Source organism: Ornithorhynchus anatinus, unplaced genomic scaffold (assembly GCF_004115215.2).
Source record: "Ornithorhynchus anatinus isolate Pmale09 unplaced genomic scaffold, mOrnAna1.pri.v4 scaffold_462_arrow_ctg1, whole genome shotgun sequence".
Classification (NCBI taxonomy): Eukaryota; Metazoa; Chordata; class Mammalia; order Monotremata; family Ornithorhynchidae; genus Ornithorhynchus; species Ornithorhynchus anatinus.
In genome coordinates, this window is record NW_024396824.1 from 395,000 (window position 1) to 418,458 (window position 23,459).

The window sequence follows — 23,459 nt, forward strand, 5'->3', positions numbered from 1 at the left end:
ATAATAATAACAACTGCGGTGTTTGTTAGGGTGCTCACTTGGCATCAGGAACAGAACCAAACGCTGGAGTGGATGCAAGCAAATTGGGTCAGATGCAGTCCCTGTCCCATATGGGGCTCACACTCTCAACCATCATTTTAGAGATGAGTTAACTGAGGTCCAAAGAAATGAATCTAAGTGAAGTGAATCTAAAATTTGTGAAGAGGACCAAAAGCAGCATGGCCAAAGAAAAGAGCCGAGGGCTAAGAGTCAGAGGACCTGGATTCTAATCTCGACTCTGCCACTTTTCTGCTGTGTGAACTTAGATTCAAATTCTTTGGACCTCAGTTATCTCATCCTATAAAATGGGAATTGAGACTGTGAGCCCCCATATGGGACAGGGACTGTGTCCAACCTGATTACCTTGTATCTTCCCCAGTGCTTAGAACAATGCTTCACACGTAGTAAATGCTTAACAGATACCATAGTTAGTATTATTATTAGGGTCCCTGGAGAGATAGAGACCTTGAGCAGAGGATAGAAAAAGCTCAGAAAGCAACGTATCAATAAAGGCCACAAGAGGTATGGTTCCCTGCTCCTGGCTCTGCAGGAAGAAGCTGTTTAATAAGCTTCCAGCGGACTACGGCAGCGATTGTTCCAACGTCTCCAGACTTCGAAAACTTTCCTAAGACACCTGTTGCTTCCGTTCTCCCCTTGCCACTTTGGAAAGAGCACAATAGGGCTTGAGGGCGAGGGCAACCATAGCTTCAAGGAGTCTTCCAAACACTGGCGCAGTAAGAGAGCAAGTGAGTTGACTTTGGGCAGCCCCTGGTCCTCAGAGCGCCGTGGAAGACAAAACCCAGAACACTCTCGCTTCTGCCTCAGCTACTCCCTCGCGCCTGTATCCTTCTTCCGATTATCAACTCTGAGATGCCTAGAAAGGATCGGGCGACAGCTGAAGGCTTTTCCTCAGTGGCTACATCCGTAGGGTTTTTCCCCGCTGTGAGTTCTCTGATGAATGACGAGGGTCGAGCGACATCTGAAGGCTCTTCCGCATTCACGGCCCGTGCAGGGTTTCTCTCCAGTGTGAATCCTCTCGTGCATAATGAGGTGTGACTGTCGACCGAAGCCTTTCCCACATTCGGCCCACGCATAGAGCTTCTCTTTAGTGTGGGTTCTGCGACGACTGCCAAGGTCCGAGCGACTACGGAAGGGTTTTGCAATTGTGGAGTTTCTCTCCAGTGTGAATTTTCCGATGATCGGTACAGACCGAGTGCTGCCTGAAGGCTTTTCCACATTCTCTGATGTTCAATGAGGTTAGAGCGATGAGCACGGGCCTTCCCGCAGTCGCCACACTAGTAGTGTTTCTCCTTAATATGAACTTTCTGATGAATAATTAGGGTTGACCGAGAGCTGACCGAGACCTCTCTCTCCCATGTGAGCACTCTCGTGTCTACTATGGCGCAAACGCTGGCTGTACGCTTTTCCACATTGGTTGCACTTGTAGGGTTTTTCTCCCATCTGAATCCTCTGATGGTACACGAGGGACGGCTAACAACCAAAGGCTTTTCCACAATCACTGCAGCGGTAAGGTTTCTCTCCAGTGTGAATTATTTGATGATAAACAAGGTATGCCTGACAACTGAAAGCACTCCCGCATTCAGGACATCTAGAGGGTTTCTCTTCTGTATGAATCCTCTGGTGGTAACCAAGGGACGAGTGAAAGGCGAAGGCTTTTCCACACTCTTTACACTTATAAGGTCCTCTCCGCGTTCAATTCCTCTGATCTTGACTACATAGGGGGTGAACGGACCCTACAGAAAGCTTTGTCTCGCATGTCCTCACAGTTGGTAGGCGGTTTCTCCTCCGCTAATGGCTTCTCTGATGCTAGAATCAAGATAGCGCAGTCGAAAAGGCGAAGCCTTCGTCACACAACTTCATAAGCGTCCATATGGTTTTCCTTCACTTTGGAGGATTTCTCGTGGACCTCGATGAGATTTCTGAACCCTCTGACCTGGCTGGGGAATTGCCTGGTCCTTCTGCCGCCTAGGACGTCTGCCCGGCCTTTCCGATCGGCTCTCGTTTTCACAGGTCTGTCTGTCAGCGCAAGCCACTGGAATATTCTGTTGAAGACGTCCCAACAATGCCCCGTGGCAATCAGCTGCTTCGACAATTTCCCGCTTCGGTTTCTCAGTCTTAGCTCCGGTCGTATGAAACCTTACCGCTGCCGTGACTGTGGAAAGGCTTTTGGTTGTCAGTCGTCCCCCGTGTACCATCGTAGGATTCATACGGGAGAAAAACCCTACAAGTGCAACAAATGTGGAAAAGCGTACAGCCAGCGCTTGTGCTTTAGTAGACATGAGAGTGTTCACCCGGCAGAGAGACCGTATATGTGTAGCGAGTGTGGACAAAGCTTCAGCCACCTCACAGAAAATTACCTATTCCTCTTGGCCCGTTACTCTTGCTTGGAAAAGGGCTCTCGCTCTTAAATCCTCTTTTCCCGGCTCCTGCTCCCTTCTGTGATATTTCTGGACTGGGATCTGTGCCCTTTGGGCATCTCATATTCCCCCACCTTCAACCTCACTGCACTTAGATACATGTCTATAAATTATATGTCATTTGTTCATGTTAATGTCAGTCTCCCCCTCTGGGACAGTAGCTCATTGTGGGCAGCGGAAAAGGTGTCTATCACATGTTGTACTGTACTCCCGCAGCGTTTAGCTACAGTGATCTGCCCACAGTAAGCCTCAGTAACATACGTTGATGATGACCATCAAGATGGAACGAAGCCAGTGTCCCAAGACTTTCTGGATCCCATAAACTCGCAACTGTTTCCTTGATGACTGGGAGTGGTGGGGAAACTCTGGAGGATGGCTCAAGAGTCAATCGATCAATGGTATTTATTGAGCACTGTGCGCAGAACACTGCGGCTGAGTGCTTGGAAGAATACATACCTTTTGTGTGCCTCGGTTACCTCATCTGTAAAATGGGGATTAAGACTGTGAGCCCCACGAGGGTCCACCTGCTTACCTTGTATCTACCCCAGCGCTTAGAACAGTGGTTGGCACATAGAAGCGCTTAATGACTACCACATAATTTTTATTATATAGACGAAGTACGATGAGCATACAGTCGTCAGGGGGAGATAAACACGCAAATGCCATAATCCTTACTATTCATTCAATAGTAATTATTGAGCGCTTACTATGTGCTGAGCACTATACTAAGAGCTTGGAATGTACAAATCGGTAACAGAGAGAGACAGTCCCTGCCCTTTGACGGGCTTACAGTCTAATCGGGTGAGACGGAACAGACAAAGAACGATAACAATAAATGGAATCAAGGGGATGAACATCTCATTAAAACCATAGGAATAAATGGAATCAAGGCGATATACATTTCATTAACCAACATAAATAGGGTAATTAAAATATATACAGTTGAGCGGACGAGTACAGTGCTGAGGGAATGGGAAGGGAGAGGGGGAGGAGCAGAGGGAAATGGAGGGGAAAGAGGGTTTAGCTGGCGGAAGGAGGGGTAGAGGGAGTAGAGAGAAAAGGGGACCTCAGTCTGGGAAGCGCCTCTTGGAGGAGGTGAGCTTTAAGTAGGGTTTTGAAAAGGGGAAGAGAATTAGTTATGGTGGAGATGGAGGAGGGAGGGCATTCCAGTACCACGGGAGGACGTGGCCCAGGGGTCGATGGCGGGATAGGCGAGAACGGGGGACGGTGAGGAGGTGGGCGGCAGAGGAACGGAGCCTGCGGGGGTGGGGCAGTTGGAAAGAGATAAGGGAGGAGAAGTAGGAGGGGGCGAAGTGATGGAGAGCCTTGAAGCCTAGAGTGAGAAGTTTTTGTTTTGTGCGGAGGTTGATAGGCAACCACTGGAGGTGTTTAAGAAGGGGAGTGACATGCCCAGAGCGTTTCTGCAGGAAGATGAGCCGGGCAGCGGAGTGAAGAATAGACTGGAGCGGGGAGAAAGAGGAGGAAGGGCGATCAGAGAGCAGGCTGACACAATAATCTAGCCGGGATATTACGAGAGCCCATAACAGTAAGATAGCCGTTTGGGTGGGAGAGGAAAGAGCGGATCTTGGGCTACATTATAGAGGTGAGACCGGCAGGTTTTGGTGACAGATCAGACGGGTGGGGTGAACAAAGAGAGCCAAGTCAAAGATGACACCGAGGTTGCGGGCCTGAGAGACGGGAAAGATGGTGGTACTGTCACAGTGATAGGGAAGTCAGGGAGAGGACAAGGTTTAGGAGGGCAGATGAGGAGCTCAGCGGGCAGACATCCAGGTAGAGACGTCATGGAGGCAGGAGGAGATACGAGCCTAAAGAGAGGTGGAGAGAACAGGGGCAGAGATGTAGATGTGGGTGTCATCTGCATAGAGATGATAGTTGAAGCCGTGAGAGCGAATGAGCGCACCGAGGGAGGGAGTGTAGATGGGGTACAGAAGAGGGCCAAAAAACTGACCCTTGGGGAACCCCAACAGTTAGAGGATGGGAGGGGGAGGAGGAGCCTGCGAAGAAGACCGAGAATGACCGGCCAGAGAGCTAAGAGGAGAACCAGGAGAGGACGGAGTCCGTGAAGCCAAGGTGAGATAAGGTGTGGGGAGAGGGGATGGTCGGCAGTGTCAAAGGCAGCTGAGAGGTAAAGGAGGATTAGAATAGAGTAGAAGCCATTGGATTTGGCAAGAAGGAGGTCATGGGTGACCTTAGAGAGAGCAGTCTCGGTAGAGTGGAGGGACGGAAGCCAGATTGGAGGGGATCCAGGAGAGAATGGGAGTTAAGGAATTCTAAGCAGCGAGTGTAGACGACTCGTTCTAGTATCTTGGAAAGGAAGGGTAGTAGGGAGATAGGGCGATAACTGGAAGGGGAAGTGAGGTCGAGAGAGGGTTTTTTTAGGATGGGGGAGACAAGGGCCTGTTTGAAGACAGAGGGGAAGAAGCCATTGGAGAGTGAGCGGTTAAAGATAGAAGTTAAGGAGGGGAGGAGGGCAGGGGCGATTGTTTTTATAAGGTGAGCGGGAATGGGGTCCGAGGCCCAGGTGGAGGGGGTGGCAGTTGCGAGGAGGGAGGAGATCTCCTCTGAGGATACTGCAGGGAAGGATGGGAAAGTAGGGGAGAGGGTTGGGGGGCGAGGCAAGAGGAGGAGGGGTGACTTTGGGGAGTTCAGACCTGAGTGTGTTAATTTTCGTGATGAAGTAGGTGGCCAGATCACTGGGAGTGGGGGGCGGGGAGGGGAAGGAACGGGGGCCTAAGGGGAGAGTTAAAGGTCCGGAACATTTGGCGGGGGTGACGGGCATGGGTGTCGATGAGGGAGGAGAAGAAGCTTTGCCTGGCGGAGGAGATGGCAGAGTTAAGGCAGGAAAGGATAAAGTTACAATGGATAAGGTCGGCTTGGTGCTTGGAACTTCGCCAGCAGCACTCGGCAGCTGGAGCATAGGAAACCTAGGAGGCGGACAGAGGCAGTGACCCAGGGCTGTGGGTTAGTGGATCGAGAGCGGCGGAGGGAAAGAGAGGCGAGAGAGTTGAGATGAGTAGCGAGGGTGGAGTTGAGCGCGGTGACCTGATCATCGAGACTGGGAAGAGAGGACGGGGGGCAAGGTGGGGAGAGATGCTTTTGGAGAGATGGATGGGATCAAGAGAGCGGAGGTCTCTGTAGGGGAGTAGCAAAGATTCGCAGGGGGAGAGAACGTGAGAGATGAGGCAGGTGAGAAGGTTATGGTCTGAGAGAGGGATTTCGGAGTTGGTGAGGGAGGAGATAGTGCAGCGGTAAGAGATGACGAGATCGAGGGTGTGACCAAGTCGGTGAGTGGGGGAGGTATGGTGGAGCAGGAGGTCGGCAGAGTCGAGGAGAGATAGCAGGCGGGCGGCATAGGAGTACCGGGTACATCCATATGGTTGTTGAAGTCTCCGAGAATCAGAGTGGGCAGAGAGAAGGAGAGAAGGAAGGTGAGAAAGCGGTCTAGGTGGTTGAAGAAATTGGAGGTGGGTCCAGGAGGGCGGTAGATGACAGCTATAAGTATCTGGAGGGGGTGGTAGAGGCGAATGATAAGGGCTTCAAAGTAGGGGAAGGAGAGGGAAGGGGGAGGAGAGATAGTGCGGAAGCGGCAACTGGGGGAGAGAAGGAAGCCGACGTCTCCTCCCTTTCCGGTGAGTCTGGGGGAGTGTGAGAAGGAGAGGCCTCCGCTGGAGAGAGCAGCAGCGGAGACCGTGAATTCAGGAGTGAGCCAGGTTTCCGTAAGGGCGAGCAGGTTCCTTCCCAACCCTGCTCTCTGTAGCCGGGGTCCACAGATGGGCCACAATAATGGCTTCCTGGGACTTAGATCCTCCCCATTCATTCAGACCCACAAACCGAAAGCACATCTTCCCGTAGCCCCCACCACTCCGGGCCCCATGTGTCCAAGGACCCGCCGGGCACTGGAGCTGGTCCCTCCACTGCCTCATCCCAGGCTGAGGATGAGGTGGAAGAAGGTCACTCGGGCTTTCTGGAGAAAGAGAGACAGAGGCGGGGTCAGTGGGCCGGAGAGGCTGGGACCAGCAACTGAGACAAAGGGACTGGGAGGGGATCGGGGAAGCCACGGGCAACAGACGGGGAGTGACTCAACTCTCTGCACTGCAGGGTCCTCGTCCTTCATACGGATGACAACTGGGAGGAGGTGGTCGATCATTTCTTTCTGGAAGCCGGTCCGCTCCTCCCCAACCCCGCAAGGGCCATGGCTCCCAGAACTTCTAGGGCAGCGGCGCACACTCTGGCTCTCTCTTGCAGGGGAACCTGCAGCTGGGGTTACCAGAGGGAGGGGCTGCTGCCAAGCAAGGGGCTGGTGAGTCGGGCTGAGGATGGCTGCGTTGGGGAAGAGGCTGGGGCAGGCACAGCCCTAAGGTGGCTCTGAATGAGGGAAAGTGGGGATGGAGATTAGAGTAGAGCAGAGCAGAGCAGAGGACAAGTCTTCCTGGGGAAGAGTCAGAGGGTCCTGGGCTCTTGTACTGGGCTCTGATCCCCAGACTCCACCCTCAAGCCTCCAGACTCACATTAGTGATGTAGGGACCCAGCAGGAAAACAATCTCCTGGAGGAGACCGCACGGGCCCTGCTGACCCAGGCTGTGGGCCCCCAAGTTACAATGGCCAGAGCAGCCAAGAGGGACTCCTCTTCATCCTCATGCAGTAACTCCAGGAGGACCAGGAACTGGGTCCACAGCAGTGGCCCCTGAGCGGACGAGAGGAGAGAGCGGGTTAGGGAAAGGTTTTCACCCAAGACAGCCTCCTGCCCCGACTCGCCCTCAGTGAGGAGATAATGGGGGAGTGTGGCTCTCGTGCTGAGTACTCCCAGCCACGGCTCCAGGATGCTGGGCTCTGGGCTCTGGGCTCCGGGTCAGGGGTGGACAGGCCTTCGGTTTCTCACCTGTTCGGGGTTCAGATGTTGGCTGGTGAGGGGCTGTATACTGGTGACCTGCACTAAGGGGTCAGGTTCCTCCAGGTCACATCCACCAGGCCATTCCAGCAGATTCATTCATTCAATCATACTTATTGAGCGTTTACTATGTGCAGAGCACTGTACTAAGCGCTTGGAATGTGCAATTCAGCAACAGATAGAGACAATCCCTGCCCAATAACGGGCTCACAGTCTAAACGCAAAAAAAACCCCAAAACAAGTAGTCTGACGTAAATATCATCAAGATAAATCATAGATATACACACATCATTAACAAAATGCATAGAGTAACAAATAAGATATACAAATAAGCACAGTGCTGTGGGGAGGGGAAGGGGAAAGAGCAGAGGGTGGGAGAAGGGGGAATGGGGAGGGGAGGAAGAGCAGAGGGAAAGGGGGGCTCAGTGTGGGAAGGCCTCCTGGAGGAGGTGAGCTCTCAGTAGGGCTTTGAAGAGGGGAAGAGAGTTAGTTTGGCGGATGTGAGGAAGGAGGGCATTCCAGGACAGCGGTAGGATGTGGGCCAGAGGTCCACGGCGGGACAGGCGCCAACGAGGGACCGTGAGGAGGTGAGCAGCCGAGGAGCAGAGTGTGCGGGCTGGGCAGTAGAAGGAGAGAAGGGAGGTGAGGTAGGAGGGGGCAAGGTGATGGAGAGCTTTGAAGCCAAGAGTGAGGAGTTTTTGTTTCATGCAAAGGTTGATAAGCAACTACTGGAGGTAATAATAATGTTAGTATTTGTTCACGGGAGGGGAGTGACATGTGCTGCAAGGTGGCAGAGTCAGGACCGACTTCATGTTAGGGATCCAGATCAACTCCCAAGATAAACAGTGTGAGCGGATGGACCCCTGGGGCAGGTGGGCCCCGTTCCCAGGGAAGGGGAACGAGGGAGGTTCCTCCGAGCGAGGGCAGGGGCTGACTCGGGTCGTGGGGGTGGTGGTATTGGGCCACGGGCAGAGAGCAAAAGCAATGGGCTGACTCTTCCCAGCTCCTCCCTCCTCCCCCAGAGCCCTTCTCACCCCACAGTCTCTCCCAGGGCCCCATGCTCTGTAGTCTCTGCCCAGCTAGGATGGCCCCACTCTGCGTGGCACGGTCCCCGGCACCGCCACTTACCTCGACCAGGAACCCCATAATAATAATAATAATATTGTTGGTATTTGATAAGCGCTTACTATGTGCTGAGCACTGTTCTAAGCGCTGGGGTAGACACAGGGGAATCAGGTTGTCCCACGTGGGGCTCACAGTCTTCATCCCCATTTTACAGATGAGGTAACTGAGGCACCGAGAAGTTAAGTGCCTTGCCTAAAGTCACACAGCTGATAATTGGCTGATCCGGGATTCGAACCCATGACCTCTGACTCCAAAGCCCGTGCTCTTTCCACTGAGCCAATGGCCACGCACCTTCCCTGCCAGCACATCTTTACCAGGTAATTTGCCACCACCCTCAGGAGGCCACTCACAGTGGTAAACCTGGTCTGGACCAGAGTCCTGAGGGAGACATACAGCACAGCCGGCCTGAGTCAGGGAGTGTCCCGAGAACTCCTGGGCTGGGAGGACTGAGCTTGGAACAGGGAAGGGCCAGGCCAGAGATATCCTGATGATGCTCTGCCCGCCTGTGTTCTCCCCCAGTCCCATCCCCCAGGAGACCGCTGGGCCCCAGCTCCCGGTACTTGGCCAGCAGGACCACACCCTCCTGGGAGATTTCCAGGGACGAGAACAGGTCCCAGATGCCCTGCAGCTCCAAGGAGGTGAATATCCTCCAGCAGCCGTGGCTGGACAGGATCCCTTTCAGGGCCTCCAGGGACGTCCTGAGGAACAAGAGTGGAAGGGAGGGGAGGGGAGGGGAAAAGCGGTTGTCAGTCGCCCGAACTGGAGGATGATGAGGAATTACCTTTGTCACTGGGGACAGCACCACACTCCTCTCTCTATCGCAAATCTGGCATTCTCCTCCACTCATCTCTCGCTCAACCCACGTAGTCGATCCGTCACCAAATCCTGTCAGGTCCAACTTCACGACATCACTTCCTCTAGTATGTAGGCTCGGTATGGGCAGGGAACCTGTCCGCTAATTCTACTTTATCGTACACTCCCAAGCGCTTAGTACAGTACTCGGCACCACAGTACGCACTGAATGAACACTATCGATCGATTGATCACTAAAATCCGTCCTTGCCTCTCCATCTGAACGACTACCATGTCACTGTCAGCACTTTTTCTACGCCAGCTTGATTATCGCATCAGACTATTGGCTGATCCCCTGCTGCCTCCTGGCTCTTCCCAGTCCAGTCCAGTCCAGTCTTGACTTAGCTGCCCAGTTGATTTTTCCACAGATATGTCCCTGTTCATCAACAACATCCATCGGTCGCCCATCCAGCTCGGCATCAAACAGAAATTCCTTCTCATTGGCTTTAAAGCACTCAGTCACTTGACCCCTTCTATCTCTTACCTCCCCAATTTCCTACTCCAGCCCAGCCCGCACAATTTGCTCCTCTAATGCCAGGATACTACCTGAACCTCGAGCACACCTATCTCTCCACTGACCTCTCACCCACAGCCCTCCTCTGGCATGGAATGCCCTCCCTCTTCATATCCGACAGCCGATCACTCTCTCTACCTTCAAAGCCTTATTGAACCGTGTTGCCTTATGTGCCTTAATGAGGGCACATCTCCTCCAAGAGGCATTCCCCGACTAGGCACTCATTTCCCCTTCACCCACTCCCTCTGATTTGCCCTAGCACCTGGACTGGCAGACTTTATTCACCCCTCTCTCAGCCCAACAGCACTTATGTACATATCGGTCACCCGTCGCCGGGGACAGGTTCTTTCGGAATAGGCGCGGAGAGAGAGAGAGAGGCTGGAGATGGAAAACCTGAGTTTTGTATAGAATTTATTCCGCCGGGCGGATTGAATTAATTAATTATTTAGACGCGACAATCGGCCTTCCCTTTTGGGGGAAATATGGTGTTAAAGCTTCCCCTTTGGGAGGAATTTGGTGTTAAAGCTTCCCTAATGGGAGGATTACACTAGTATGTTACTCGAGTGTGGGCGGACACCAGGGCCCGCCCAGGAAGAGCTCGTTAATGGTTGACTCACAACGTCGTGAGGCGGCTAGTTCCCACGATGTGCGCACCCACTTGGGAGGAATCCACTTAAGCGTTCAATCTACTTATGCGCCGAACCCATTTAGGCCTTAGATTTACTTATGCGTTACACTCAGTCGTGCGTTAAACTCACTTGCGCGTTACACTCGCTTGTACGCTACCCACTTACGCACTAAACTCACATTTGCATTATATTCACTTATACATTGCCCGCTTATACACTAAGCTCACATATGCGTTACACTCATACATTACCCACTAATGCATTTAACCCAGTTATGTGTTACACTCACCCGTCCCGCGACCCCTGTCTCTGTGCGTTGTTCCTGGTGGCAGAATGGCGTCTGGTGCTCGGGACAGGGAGAGACACGTGGGTAGCTGTTGCTACCGCTGTGATCTTCCTAGAGAGAGGACCCGAGCACCAGAGGCAACAGGTATTTATTACCTTTGGTTTGGGTGGTCCCCACTTCCTTCCTGTTCAATCTCCGCTCCCTTCCGCTCCCTTCCCTTCCATACTTTATTGGGTGGGCACGGAGGTGAGGGACACCTATCTTCCCGTCACGCCTCCTCTGGCCAGAGAGGTTACGTCACTGATGGCATTTTGACCCTTGGGTAGCCGGTGCCCAGGTCCACCTTGGCCCAATATCCCAAATTTATTTCTGTGTATTGATTTTTTTTGAATGTCTGTCTCCCCCTCTTGACTGTATGCTCAATGTGGACAGGAAATGTGTCTACCAACTCTGTTAGATCGGTAGTGCTTATTTCAGTGCTCTGCACACAGTGAGCACTCAATAAATATAATTTGTTTGATTGATTGATTGAGGATCGGGACACATCAGAACTGGCTCCAGGTACCACCCAACTGTACCAGAGGCCAATTGTCAAATTCTGCCAGGTTCAGCCCCTAGCCTGGCAGGGACCCCCAGGCCCTATAACCCCTTTCCCCCGTGTGCCCTTATCCAGGCACCAGCTTCCCTGGGCTCCTTCCCCAGTCAGAGTAGCAACTGTGGTCCAGCATTGTCAGTGGCAGATTTTCCCTGTAGAAGTTGCAGTCTGTCTCAAGGCAATGGCAGTACAGCTTCCTCCGTTTCGCTTGCTGCATCAGCCATTGCCAAGGGACTGGAGCAGGAATGAGCGACAGTTTCCTCGTCCCATTTAGGCCCATCTAAAGCCCATGCAATCTCTGCCAGGGACTCCCATCCAATGGGCTGACAACATTGACCCTGAGGACCGGGACCAGCCCCAAGCCCCCACCTCACCAGAAACCACCAGCCACATCAGCATGTGGCTGCAGCCACACGAGCAGACCTCTGGGCCATCCTCTCCTGTCCCACTTCCCTGCTCCGCTCACCTCCAGGGGCCGAGGTTGGAGGGCACGATGGGCTTTCTGGCCTCCTGCTTCTGGTCCTCCCGCAGGCCCAGCTCCAGCACATAGTGAACCTGAGTGATGAAGGCCAAGAAGAGCTGGGGGAAGAACTGGGTCATGGTCCTGGAGTACTCCTGGATGAAGAGTAGATCATACAGAGTGTTGGTGGCCTGAGGGGAGGATGTGCAGACTCAGCTTGGAGTTTCCCCCCACTGCCTTCTTTGCTCTCTGAGAAGCTGCTCGTCTCCTTACACTGTCCCCTCTGAACCCAGCCACGGCCCCTCTGGAGTCCAGGATCCCTGGGACCGATCCTGTCCCACGGCTCCCTTCACCTTGGGACACGTGAGCAGCCCCACCGGCCTTGGTCCCAGGAACCACCTTGCTTTCCAGGCTGGGAACTAAGTGAGGAAGTCATGAGGACACAGGGAGAAGGGGAGGGCTGCCCGGACACAAGGGAGAGGATCCTTTGCTCTGGGGTCAGCTGCGCCACTCACCTCCTCCCTCTGGGGTCGGTGTGGGGACTCACTGGGATGGACCCCGTCTTGCTCCCATCCCATTGAGCACCGCCACTGTTCCCCAGTGCCGGTCATTCCAGCACCCTAGACGTCAGGAATGCTATCACGTGGTAGGTAAGTTGGGCATGGGCCCCCACCACTTTCCAGACTTCCAGGGCCTGTCTGCAAGGGCCGCAAACCTGTCTCAACCTTCCCAGCCACTCTCAGTTCGGACCAGCCCCAGGAGCCAGAGCCCATAGCCCTTCCATTCCCGGATTTGGCCGCTCGGAAGAAGACGGGGTGGAGCCCGGTTGGGGACTGCAGGGATCCTGAAGATCAATCTCAGAGTCAGAAGCTCTGACCATTCATTCATTCATTCACTCAATAGTATTTATTGAGCGCTTATTATGTGCAGAGCACTGTACTAAGCGCTTGGAATGAACAAGTCGGCAACAGATAGAGACAGTCCCTGCAGTTTGACGGGCTTACAGTCTAATCGGGGGAGACGTACAGACGAGAACAATGGCAATAAATAGAGTCAAGGGGAAGAACATCTCGTAAAAACAATGGCAACTAAATAGAATCGAGGCGATGTACATTTCATTAACAAAATAAATAGGGTAATGGAAATATATACAGTTGAGCGGACGAGTACAGTGCTGAGGGGATGGGAAGGGTGAGGGTGAGGAGCAGAGGGAAAGGGGGAAAAGAGGGTTTAGCTGGGGAGAGGTGAAGGGGGGGTGGTAGAGGGAGTAGAGGGAGAAGAGGAGCTCAGTCTGGGAAGGCCTCTTGGAGGAGGTGAGTTTTAAGTAAGGTTTTGAAGAGGGGAAGAGAATCAGTTTGGCGGAGGTGAGGAGGGAGGGCGTTCCAGGACCGCGGGAGGACGTGGCCCAGGGGTCGACGGCGGGATAGGCGAGACCGAGGGACGGTGAGGAGGTGGGCGGCAGAGGAGCGGAGCGTGCGGGGTGGGCGGTAGAAAGAGAGAAGGGAGGAGAGGTAGGAAGGGGCAAGGTGATGGAGAGCCTTGAAGCCTAGAGTGAGGAGTTTTTGTTTGGAGCGCAGGTTGATAGGCAACCACTGGAGTTGTTTAAGAAGGGGAGTGACATGCCCAGATCGTTTCTGCAGGAAGATGAGCCGGGCAGCGGAGTGAAGAATAGACTGGAGCGGGGCGAGAGAGGAGGAAGGGAGGTCAGAGAGAAGGCTGACACAGTAGTCTAGCCGGGATATAACGAGAGCCCGTAGCAGTAAGGTGGAGAGGAAAGGGCGGATCTTGGCGATATTGTAAAGGTGAAACCGGCAGGTCTTGGTAACGGATAGGATGTGTGGGGTGAACGAGAGAGACGAGTCAAGGATGACACCGAGATTGCGGGCCTGAGAGACGGGAAGGATGGTCGTGCTATCCACGGTGATAGAGAAGTCTGGGAGAGGACCGGGTTTGGGAGGGAAGATGAGGAGCTCAGTGTTGCTCATGTTGAGTTTTAGGTGGCGGGCCGACATCCAGGTGGAGACGTCCTGAAGGCAGGAGGAGATGCGAGCCTGAAGGGAGGGGGAAAGGACAGGGGCGGAGATGTAGATCTGCGTGTCATCTGCGTAGAGATGGTAGTCAAAGCTGTGAGAGCGAATGAGTTCACCGAGGGAGTGAGTGTAAAGGGACCATTCCCCCCCCCCCCCACTTCAGACCAAGCCCTAGTGGGAAGGAACAGAGCTAGGGGAAGCAGATACCAAGGAGGGCTCCGGAGTTGCTCCTGCTTGTGCCAGCCTACCAGCTGTATGGGGATGGGGCAGGGGGAAGGGCAGGATACCTGTCCAAGGGCACCAAGTGCTCTAAGAAGACCAGCACCATGGCCCGAGGATGGTGACAGGAGAGCAGAGTTAGGGCTTTCAGGAGAGTGGTCTTCTAGTCCAGGGTGCGGGAGGCGGGGAGGTGTAGATACATGCTCCTCCGGAGCTGGGCCACCTGGAGGGGAAGGGCATAACAGAGGGCTGGTGTTGGACTCAGATCCACCCTTGACTCACCACCACCCTCTTGGGCAGCTAGAAGTGAGTTGAATACAGGCAATGGGTTGTTGAATGAAGACAGATTTCACGTTAGTCACGGAGTGGTGCAAATCTTAAGGGATTGCAAAAAGATATGGAACGTTGCTGTGGATTGGCAATATTCCTCAGAGAGTTTGCCTTGACATGAGAGGGACTGGATTAGAGAGCAGTTAGTAGGGGTGAATAAAGTGAGCAAATCCAAGTGCAAGGGTGATGCGGAAGGGGATGGAAGAGGAGCAAATGAAGGCAGAGTCAGGGAAGGCCTCTTGGAGGAGATGTGCCTTTAGTAAGGCTTTGTACGTGGGGCGAGTAATTGTTCATTGGCTTCAAAGAAGGAAGGCCTTCCAGGCCAGGGGTGAGATGTGGGCCTGAGGTCTCGGCAAAAGAGACAGGATGGATTGAGGTCGAGTGAGTAGATTGGCATTAGAGAAAGGAAATAATGATAATGATAATTATGGAATTTGTTAAGTGCTTCCTATGTGACAGGCGCTATATTACCGGCCACTTAGGTTGGACACAGTCCCTGTCCCATGTGGGGCTTACTGTCTCGATACCTATTGTAATGTTGAGGTAACTTGGGCACAGAGAAGTGAAGTGACTCGCCCGAGGTCACCCAGCAGACAAGTGGTGGAGTTGGAATTAGAACTCATTCCCAGGCCTGTGCTCTCTCCACTACACCATGATGCTTCTCTGTGCTGCAGGTGGGGTTGTAGTAGGAGAGCAGTGAGGTAAGGTAGGCAGGGGCTAGGTGATGGAGTGTTTTGAAGAGTGGTTTGGTTTGAAGTGAGGGTGGATGGGCAACCACTGGAGGTTCTTGAGGAGTGAGGAAACATGGACTGAACGACAGGAGAGTGAAGTATGGACTAGGATGGGGATAGTCAGGGAGCAGAAAGGTCAGCAAGGAGGCTGGTACTGTTATTGGAGCGGAATAAGAGAAGTGCTTGGATTAACGTGGTTGCAGTTTGGATAGATGGAGAGGAAAGAGTGCATTTTCCCGATGTTGTGAAGGTTGCTCCGACAAGATTTAGTGATAGATTGTAGGCGTGGGTTAAATGAGGGCGATGAGTCCCGGAAAATGCTGAGGTTTTGGGCTCGGAAGACAGGAAGGATGATGGTGCTGTTAAGAGTGATGGGGAAAACAGCAGGAGGCCAGGGTTTAGATGGGAAGAGAAGGAGATATAAATTTGGGAAACATCCACATAGAATCATAGTCATTATTATTATTAGCATCATCATTATATTATGGCATTTGTTAAGCGCTTATGATGTGCCAAGCACTGCTTTAAGCCCTGGGTTAGATAGAAGGTAATCAGGTTGTCCCACGTGGGGTTCACAGTCTCAAACCCCATTTTATTGATGAGCCAACTGAGGCAGAGAAGTTAAGTTACTTGCCCAAGGTCACAGAGCAAAAAGAGGCAAAGCTGGGATTAGAGCCCAGGTTCTCTGACTCCCAAGCCCGTGCCCTTGCCACTGGCCCATGCTAGAGATGGTAGTTGAAGCCATTGGACTGAAAGTGTTCTCCAAGGGGGTGAGTATAGATGGCGAATAGAAGGGGACTCAGAATGACTCCCATCGTTAGGGGGTGGGAGGTAGAGGAAGGGCCCATGCAAGAGACTGAGAATGAGCGACCAGAGAGATAGGAGGAAAACCGACATCGAATCCCCACTGGACAGAGGAGGAAAATGTGACCTTGGGGTGACAGACCTTGCAAGAAGTGGGGCCTCGATATGGCCCTTGGAGCTCTGAGTCCCAGGCCCATGCCCATTTAGTTCACCATGGAATAGCGGCCAGACTCTGGCTAATGGTCGAGACTATAGATGTTAGCTTTGGGCCAAGATTAATGGTCCTATTCCTAAGCAGGTTACCCCTTCCACCCCATTCCTTTCCACTTTACCAATCTTATGGCAGGGCAGGGCAGGGAAGTGGGAAGGGATGAGCCGCCCCCGGTGCCTCTGAGGACAATCCCGTCCAGCCCCATCTTTTCCTTCCGGTGATGTGTCCCGAGGGAAGTCTTACCTGATCTGCTGTGGCTCCGGACTTCTGCAGCAGGATAGGGAGGGCCCTGACTGCGTGTGGCTCACCCTGGTCAAGCTGGAGCTCTTCAAACCGGTCAGGACCTCCTGGATAAGGCCCCTCACCTGGACAGCTGTAAGATTCTTGGCCAAGGCCTGAAGAGAGAAGAGCCAGGTGAGGGAGACCCTGGGGATTGCCCCCCTGGGGAGGCTCTCTCAGAAGGGGCAGCGTTCTGAGAGAGAGAAATCTCGCTGTGAGAGCTGGGTCAGAGGGCCACATCTCTTCCCTGCACACCCTGCCCATCTGGGGGCCCTAGGGCTGGAGCTGCCCCTCCGCTTGGCCCCAGGCCCTGACCCCACCTCTGGCTCTTCACCTCTTGTACTTCCTTGCTGATTTCCGCCTCCCCAGGTGCTGGAGCGACCTGAATGGAGTGCATGAAAAACACTGTCTTATGATATTACAGACACACCCTCCCTCCCTAGGAGTCTCGCCCGCTGGAAAAACTTTCCTGGAGGGCAGGGAGAGCGGGATGAGTTAGTGATGGGACAGGAGCAGAGCGAGACTCCTGGGATAGGATGCTTTTGCCTGACCCTGGGCCCTCAGCGCCTGTCCGCCATCTCTCCCTTCTCCCCACCTGCCAGGCAGCAGGGAGGGAACTTCCACCCCTCCCATCCCACTGCCAATACTCACGTTCTCCCCTTTCCCCCTCCTCACTTTTCTGTTCGGGTTTTCCTTCTTGGCCCAATCCTGATCCCAGACCCCTCTCTCAGGACAGACTCACTGTCTGAGACGAGACATCCAATTAACCAGTCACACCCTCTCCTCACACTAACCTCCTCTATCTAACCCCCCCTCACTCAAACAAAACTCCTCCCCGTTCACCCCACAACCACCCCGCACCACTCTAGCCTTCCCTCAACCACCCAAAAACCTAGTCAAATGTAAAAACGAAATCCTCCTCTCGCCTCTCTAAACTCCAATCTATGCTTGCTCTCCAACAAAACAAACCACCACCAAACCACCACTGATATCCCTCCACCACCACCACTACCAGAAGCAGCGTGGCGCAGTGGAAAGAGCACAGGCTTTGGAGTCAGGGCTCATGAGTTCGAATCCCAGCTCTGCCACTTGTCAGCTGTGTGACTGTGGGCAAGTCACTTAACTTCTCTGTGCCTCAGTTCCCTCATCTGTAAAATGGGGATTAAGACTGTGAGCCCCACGTGGGACGACCTGATTCCCCTGTGTTTACCCCAGCGCTTAGAACAGTGCTCTGCACATAGTAAGCGCTTAACAAGTACCAACATTATTATTATTACCACCTCCTCTCTCTCAGACTCCAACCCCTCACAGAAGCTCTCCCACCCTCGAGCTGGGCAGACCCTTCCTGGTCCAGTTGTGACATCACTGATGGATCACAATTCTGAACCCTGATGACCTGGTCCAGAGGAGTGAAGTATGTGGGTTGTGTTGTAGTAGAAGAGAAGGGAAGTGAGGTAAGAGGGGACAAGAGGATGGAGTGCTTTAAAACCGATGGTGAGGAGTTTTTGACTGATATGGAGGTGGATAGGCAGACACTGGAGATATTTGAGGAGGGGGTTGACATGTACTGAACGTTTTTGTAGAAAGATGATCCGGGCAGCAGAGTGAAGTATGGACTGGAGTGAAGAGAGACAGGAGGCTGGTAGATCAGCAAGGAGCCTGATGGAGTAATCTAGGCAGGATAGTGATGATATTAACATGGAAACCGTTTGGATGGAGAGAAAAGAGTCGCGTTTAGAGATATTGTCAAGTCGGGGCCTGCAGGATTTGGTGACGGGTTGAATAAGGCATTTGAATGAGAGAGAGGAGTCGAGCATGACGCCAAGGTTACAGGCTTGTGAGACAGAAAGGATGGTGGTGCCATCTACAGTGATGGAAAAGTCAGGGAGAGGACAGGGTTTGGGTGGGAAGATAAGCAGCTCTATTTTGAACATATTCAGTGGGAGGTGATGGGAGGAAATCCAAGTAGAGAGGTCTTGAAGGCAGGAGGATATGTGAGCCTGGAGAGAGGGAGAGGGATCGGGGAGGAGCTGTGGATTTGGAAATCATTCACATAGAGATGGGAGTTGAGGTCGTGGGAGTGAATGAGTTCTCTGAGGGAATAAGTGTAGATGGAGAATAGAAGGGGACCCAGACCTGAACTGTGAGAGGCCCCCATAGTTAAGGAGTGGGAGGCAGAAGAGTAGCCTGTGAAGAAGACTGAGAATGATTGAGAGCGTTCTGCAACTCGAGCACAAGAGTGAAGGAGGTGGACACTGCAGGTGATCCAGGGCCGCCAGCACTCTGTTGCATGGGTGAGGCTGGTATGGTGCCCCTCAGCTTCCTGTGCCGAAGCTACTGACATAGGGGTTGGAACAGCCTCTGTGACCCTTTTTCTGCATGCCCTGGCAGGGGAGTTCCAATGCATTCAGGGAATGTGTTATCCTGTCTGTGAGGCTGCTCAGGGAGTGGATGAGTCTAGTGGTTGCTGTCTGGAGCCTATGCTCCACACACTGACATATTGAAAGAAAAGCTTGTGCATGTACGCACCAACATACAACTGTAGTGAAGGAGACAGGTATATGTGTATATATGTATGTGCATATATACACACATACATACATGCAATATATATGTACTCAAACACATTCACTAACCTAGAGACTGACAAGAATTCAAGGTATTATGTTTGAAAGCAATTTTCCACTATTTTTCCAGGATATGTAAACTCTTGGGCCCAGACAAAAATCTGTTTTCAGAGATTGCTATGCATAAAATTACATGTATACATGTTAAACCACAAATGGAGCTAGGTGTCCCCGGTCTAAGGAGGATTTCCTATTGCTTGAACAGAGGAGAGAAGCAGCTCGGCCTAGGGAAGGGAGGGAGTGTGGTGGTGGTGTCGGCTATGATTGGAAAGGGAAGGGAAGGGAAAGGATAGGCTGATGAGTTCAGGTTGACTATTATTGAGTTTCAGGCCCTGGCAGGACATACAGCCAGATAGGGTTGTCCAGGAAGCAGGCGGAAGTGTGAGATGGTAAAGGAGAAGAGAAGTCAGGGAAAACAAGGCCCATTTGATAGCACCACCAACCTTCCTGTCACATAAGCCTATAACCATGCCATTCTCCTCATCTAATCTCTCTTCCTCAACCCATATATTTAGTCAGTCCCCAACTCTTTCCGATTCAACAACATTTCTAAAATCCACACTTTCCTCTCCATTCAAACTGCTATCTCATTAATTCGAGGGCTTATTCTATCCAGCCTAATTATGGTATCAGCTTCCTTGCTGACCTCCCTGCCTCCTGTTTCTCTCCCCTCCGGTCAGTGCTTCACTCTGCTTTTTGGATCATTTTTATATCAAATCTTCCAGCCCAGGTTTCCCTCCTCTTCAAGAACCTCCAGTGGTTGCCTATCCACCCCCATATAAATATAAATAAATGATGGTACTTGTTAAGCGTTTACTATGTGCCAAGCACTGTTCTAAGTACTGGTATAGATAGAAGGTAATCAGCTTGTCCTAGGTGGGGCTCACAGTCTTAATCCTCATTTTACAGATGAGGTAAATTATTTGCCCAAAGTCACACAGCAGAGAAGTGGTAGAGCTTGGATTAGAATCCATAACCTCTGACTCCCAAACCTGTTCTCTTTCCACTAAGCCACGCTGCTTGCCATATTAAAGAGAAGCTCATGACCACCGGCTTTAAATCACTCAATCACTTGCTCCCTCCTACCTTACCTTGCTGTTCTCTAACCACAACTCAGCCCATACACTTCACTCCTCTAATGTCATCCAACTCACTGTACCTTGATCTCATCTACCTCACCGCCTATTCCTAGCCCACGTCCTTCCTCTGGCATGGAACAACCACCTTCTTCATATGTGACAGATAATTTATTTCCCCACCTTCAAAGCCTTACTGAGGGTGCATCTCCTCCAAAAAGCCTTCACTGACTAAGCTGTCCTTTCCTCTTTTCCCACTCCCTTCTGTGTCTCCCTTGTCCTTGAATCTGCACCCTTGATTCATTCCTCCCTCAGCCCTCCAGCACTCATGGACAGATCTGTAATTTATTTATTTATATTAATGCCTGTCTCCCCCTCTAGACTGTAAGCTCACTGTGGACAGGGAAAGTGCCTACCAACTCTGTTATATTGTACTTTCCCAAGTGCTTAGTACAGTACTCTTCACATAGAAAGCACTCAATAAATATGATGGATTGGTTGATATGGACCCAAAGTGTCGCCTGTCAGCTTTGAAGATGCTTACAGGCACCAGTGTGGTGGAGAGACCACAGAGGGATGGGCCACTTTCTCTGAGTGAAAGCCCTGCAGAGAAGTTAGCCCAAGGTAACAGGAAAGGCAATTTGGAAAGCACTGGCAGCACCTCTAAGGGGCCCTCTGCTCATTGGCTCATGGGCAGATGGGGAGCGGGGGGGAAGAGTGCAGGCACGGATGGCCAGTGGGGGAGAGTGAAGTGTTTCCCAATCACCTTATAGTGTGTCTGTTGCATTGTGCTCCCCTGAGTACAGAGTACAGAGGGCCGAAGGCAGGTAAGCTTCATTTCCATCACCATTCTTCATCAAGAAACTGTCACCCACATTTCTATAACTATGACGGAACTAAGTTCTTACTAGGCCTCAGGTTCTGTGCTTAACACTATGGCAGACGTTCCCCAGCCTACATGGGGTTCACAGTTTGACAGAAAGAGCAGGTTTTGTATTTTATGAGACTCTGCCCCAGTGGGGAGGGAAGGGGCTTGGGGGTGGGGTGGGAAGGGGCAAATGACTTTACTTCTCTGTGCCTCAGTTCCCTCGTCTGTAAAATGGGGATTGAGACTATGAGCCCCACGTGGGACAGGATCCAATTTGCTTGTATCCACCCTGGAGCTATGCTGTCGATAGCACCCTACTAGAAGGAAGTGAAGAAGATTTGAAGGGCTTATTCTTAAAAGTTAAGAAACAGAGCAAAAAAATGGGCCATTTGTCAGGAAAACAGAGATTATGACACCCAGAAGTATTAGCCCATTTGTAGTGGATGGAGAGAAGATTGAAGTGGTTGACAGTTTTCCTCTCTTGGGATCCAAAATCAATAGTAAAGGAACGAGTAGCCAAGAAAGAGGCCAAAGATTAGTGTTACTAAGATTTGCTACGAAGAGCCTGGAATGTGGTCTTGTAGAGATTTTTGTGAATATCATAGGCTGCCCCAAAAAACAAATGGATTTTGGGACAAATTAAGTCACAGTGGTCTTTTGAAGGCCAAATCACTCGACTTAGATTAACGTATTTTGGACACACAATCAGGAGGACTATCTCTGGAGAAGACACTAAAACTAGGAAAAGTCCAGGGAAAAGGTGGAAGAGGCAGACCAGCAGCTAGTTGGATAGAGGCCATAACAACGATAATGGAAGAACCGTTAGAAAGGTTACAGATTAAGGCAGAGGATAGGACGTTCTGGAGAAAATATGTCCATAGAGTCGCTATGAATCAGAAACGACTCGACGGCACTTGATAATAATAATAAACCTCAGGGCACAGTACAGTGCTTGGCACATAATAAGTGCTTAGAAAATACCACAATTATGATTATCATTAGATGATATAGAGAAGCAGCGTGGCTCAGTGAAAAGAGCACGGGCTTGGGAGTCAGAGGTCATGGGTTCGAATTCTGGCTCTGCCACTTGGCAGCTGTGTGACCGTGGCCAAATCACTTAACTTCTCTGTGCCTCAGTTCCCTAATCTGAAAAATTGGGAATGAAGACTGTGAGCCCCACGTGAGACAACCTGATTACCCTGTATCTACCCCAACGCTTAGAACAGTGCTCTGCACATAGTAAGCGCTTAATTAATACCAACATTATGAAAAACTCGTCAGGTGCTCATTTGGCGTCTCTCAGCGGTGTCTGAGCCCCTCTATTGCCCCCTGATGGCAGTAGGCGTTGTTCAGGGAAAGTGTGGAGGATCGAAAATACTGACAACTAGAGAAGTCCTAGATAGACAAATAAATACATGAATAAATAATGGCAACATGTAACATGAGTGAGAATCATATTAAGGTGAGGTGCATGAAGAAACTGTGGGGAAAATACAACCCTAAATACAATGCATAAACAAGAATCCATTCCCACAAAAGTACTGCATGAGTGCTTCATGCATTAATCCAGCCCACAAACATTCATAACCAAGAATGGTTTGCTCAGCAGAGGCAAAAAACGGATGCAAGCATTAATCCATTCTGCCCAAGATTGCCAAATGCTAGTAATGGATTTCTGCTTTGCGGCTATGGGCAAAATCTTTATTTGACATACTTGATTTGGCTTGTTTCTCACTTTGGGCTGTGGGAGACAGGGAGAGAGTAAAGAACAACAGGTTTACAACAAGCAAAAAGAAACACTTCTTCACTCTGCAGGGGTAAGCATGTGGATTTTATTTCCTGGGGAAGTTTCTCGGTCAAAACTCTCAGTCAGTTGAAGAAACATTTGGATAAATTATTGCCTAGGTTATATTACCAGAGGGAAAGTTGAAAGTATTGGGAAAATTCACCCCTAACCATGAGGATGGGCATTCAGAAGAACAAATACCATGCGGCTTCTTCAGGACCTGTCTGCAAAAGAATCCTGAACTGGAAAACTCTGAAAAGTGACACTTTTAGACTCTCATACTTGAGTAGAGATAAAGTAGATGTCGACAGTGAGTCGTTGTCTTTACACTGTAAGTTTGCCGTGGGCAAGGAATGTGGCTGTTTATTGTTATACTGTACCCTCCCAAGTTCTTAGTATAGTGCTCTGTGCACAGTTAGGGCTCAATAAGCACTACTGAATAAATGATTGAAGGAATGAATGAAGTTATAACCGTCACTTGAAATTGGAATTTGCAAATTCGGGGGGATCATGCCATGACATGGTTCCACCACAACTGAGAAAAACAAACGGCAACAAGTGCATCCCCTCTGTGCCACTGGGGGACCTGGCTACCATCCTGCTTTGTACGTACCACCTGACATCTCTGAGAATGGGCATCACATTTTTTCC

General features: G+C 51.4%; 1 protein-coding gene across 1 annotated transcript; it reads right to left on the bottom strand.

Annotated features, from left to right (window-relative positions):
• Positions 1 to 11,323: 11,323 nt before the first annotated feature.
• Positions 11,324 to 16,963, bottom strand: LOC114808906 (maestro heat-like repeat family member 5). Its single transcript, XM_029057171.2, has 2 exons — positions 16,416 to 16,963; positions 11,324 to 12,002 (listed from the first exon to the last, which is right to left on the bottom strand). The coding sequence occupies exons 1-2, from the start codon at positions 16,713 to 16,715 to the stop codon at positions 11,850 to 11,852; spliced, it is 453 nt and encodes a 150-aa protein (XP_028913004.2). The 5' UTR covers positions 16,716 to 16,963; the 3' UTR covers positions 11,324 to 11,849.
• Between the last annotated feature and the right edge of the window lie 6,496 nt (positions 16,964 to 23,459).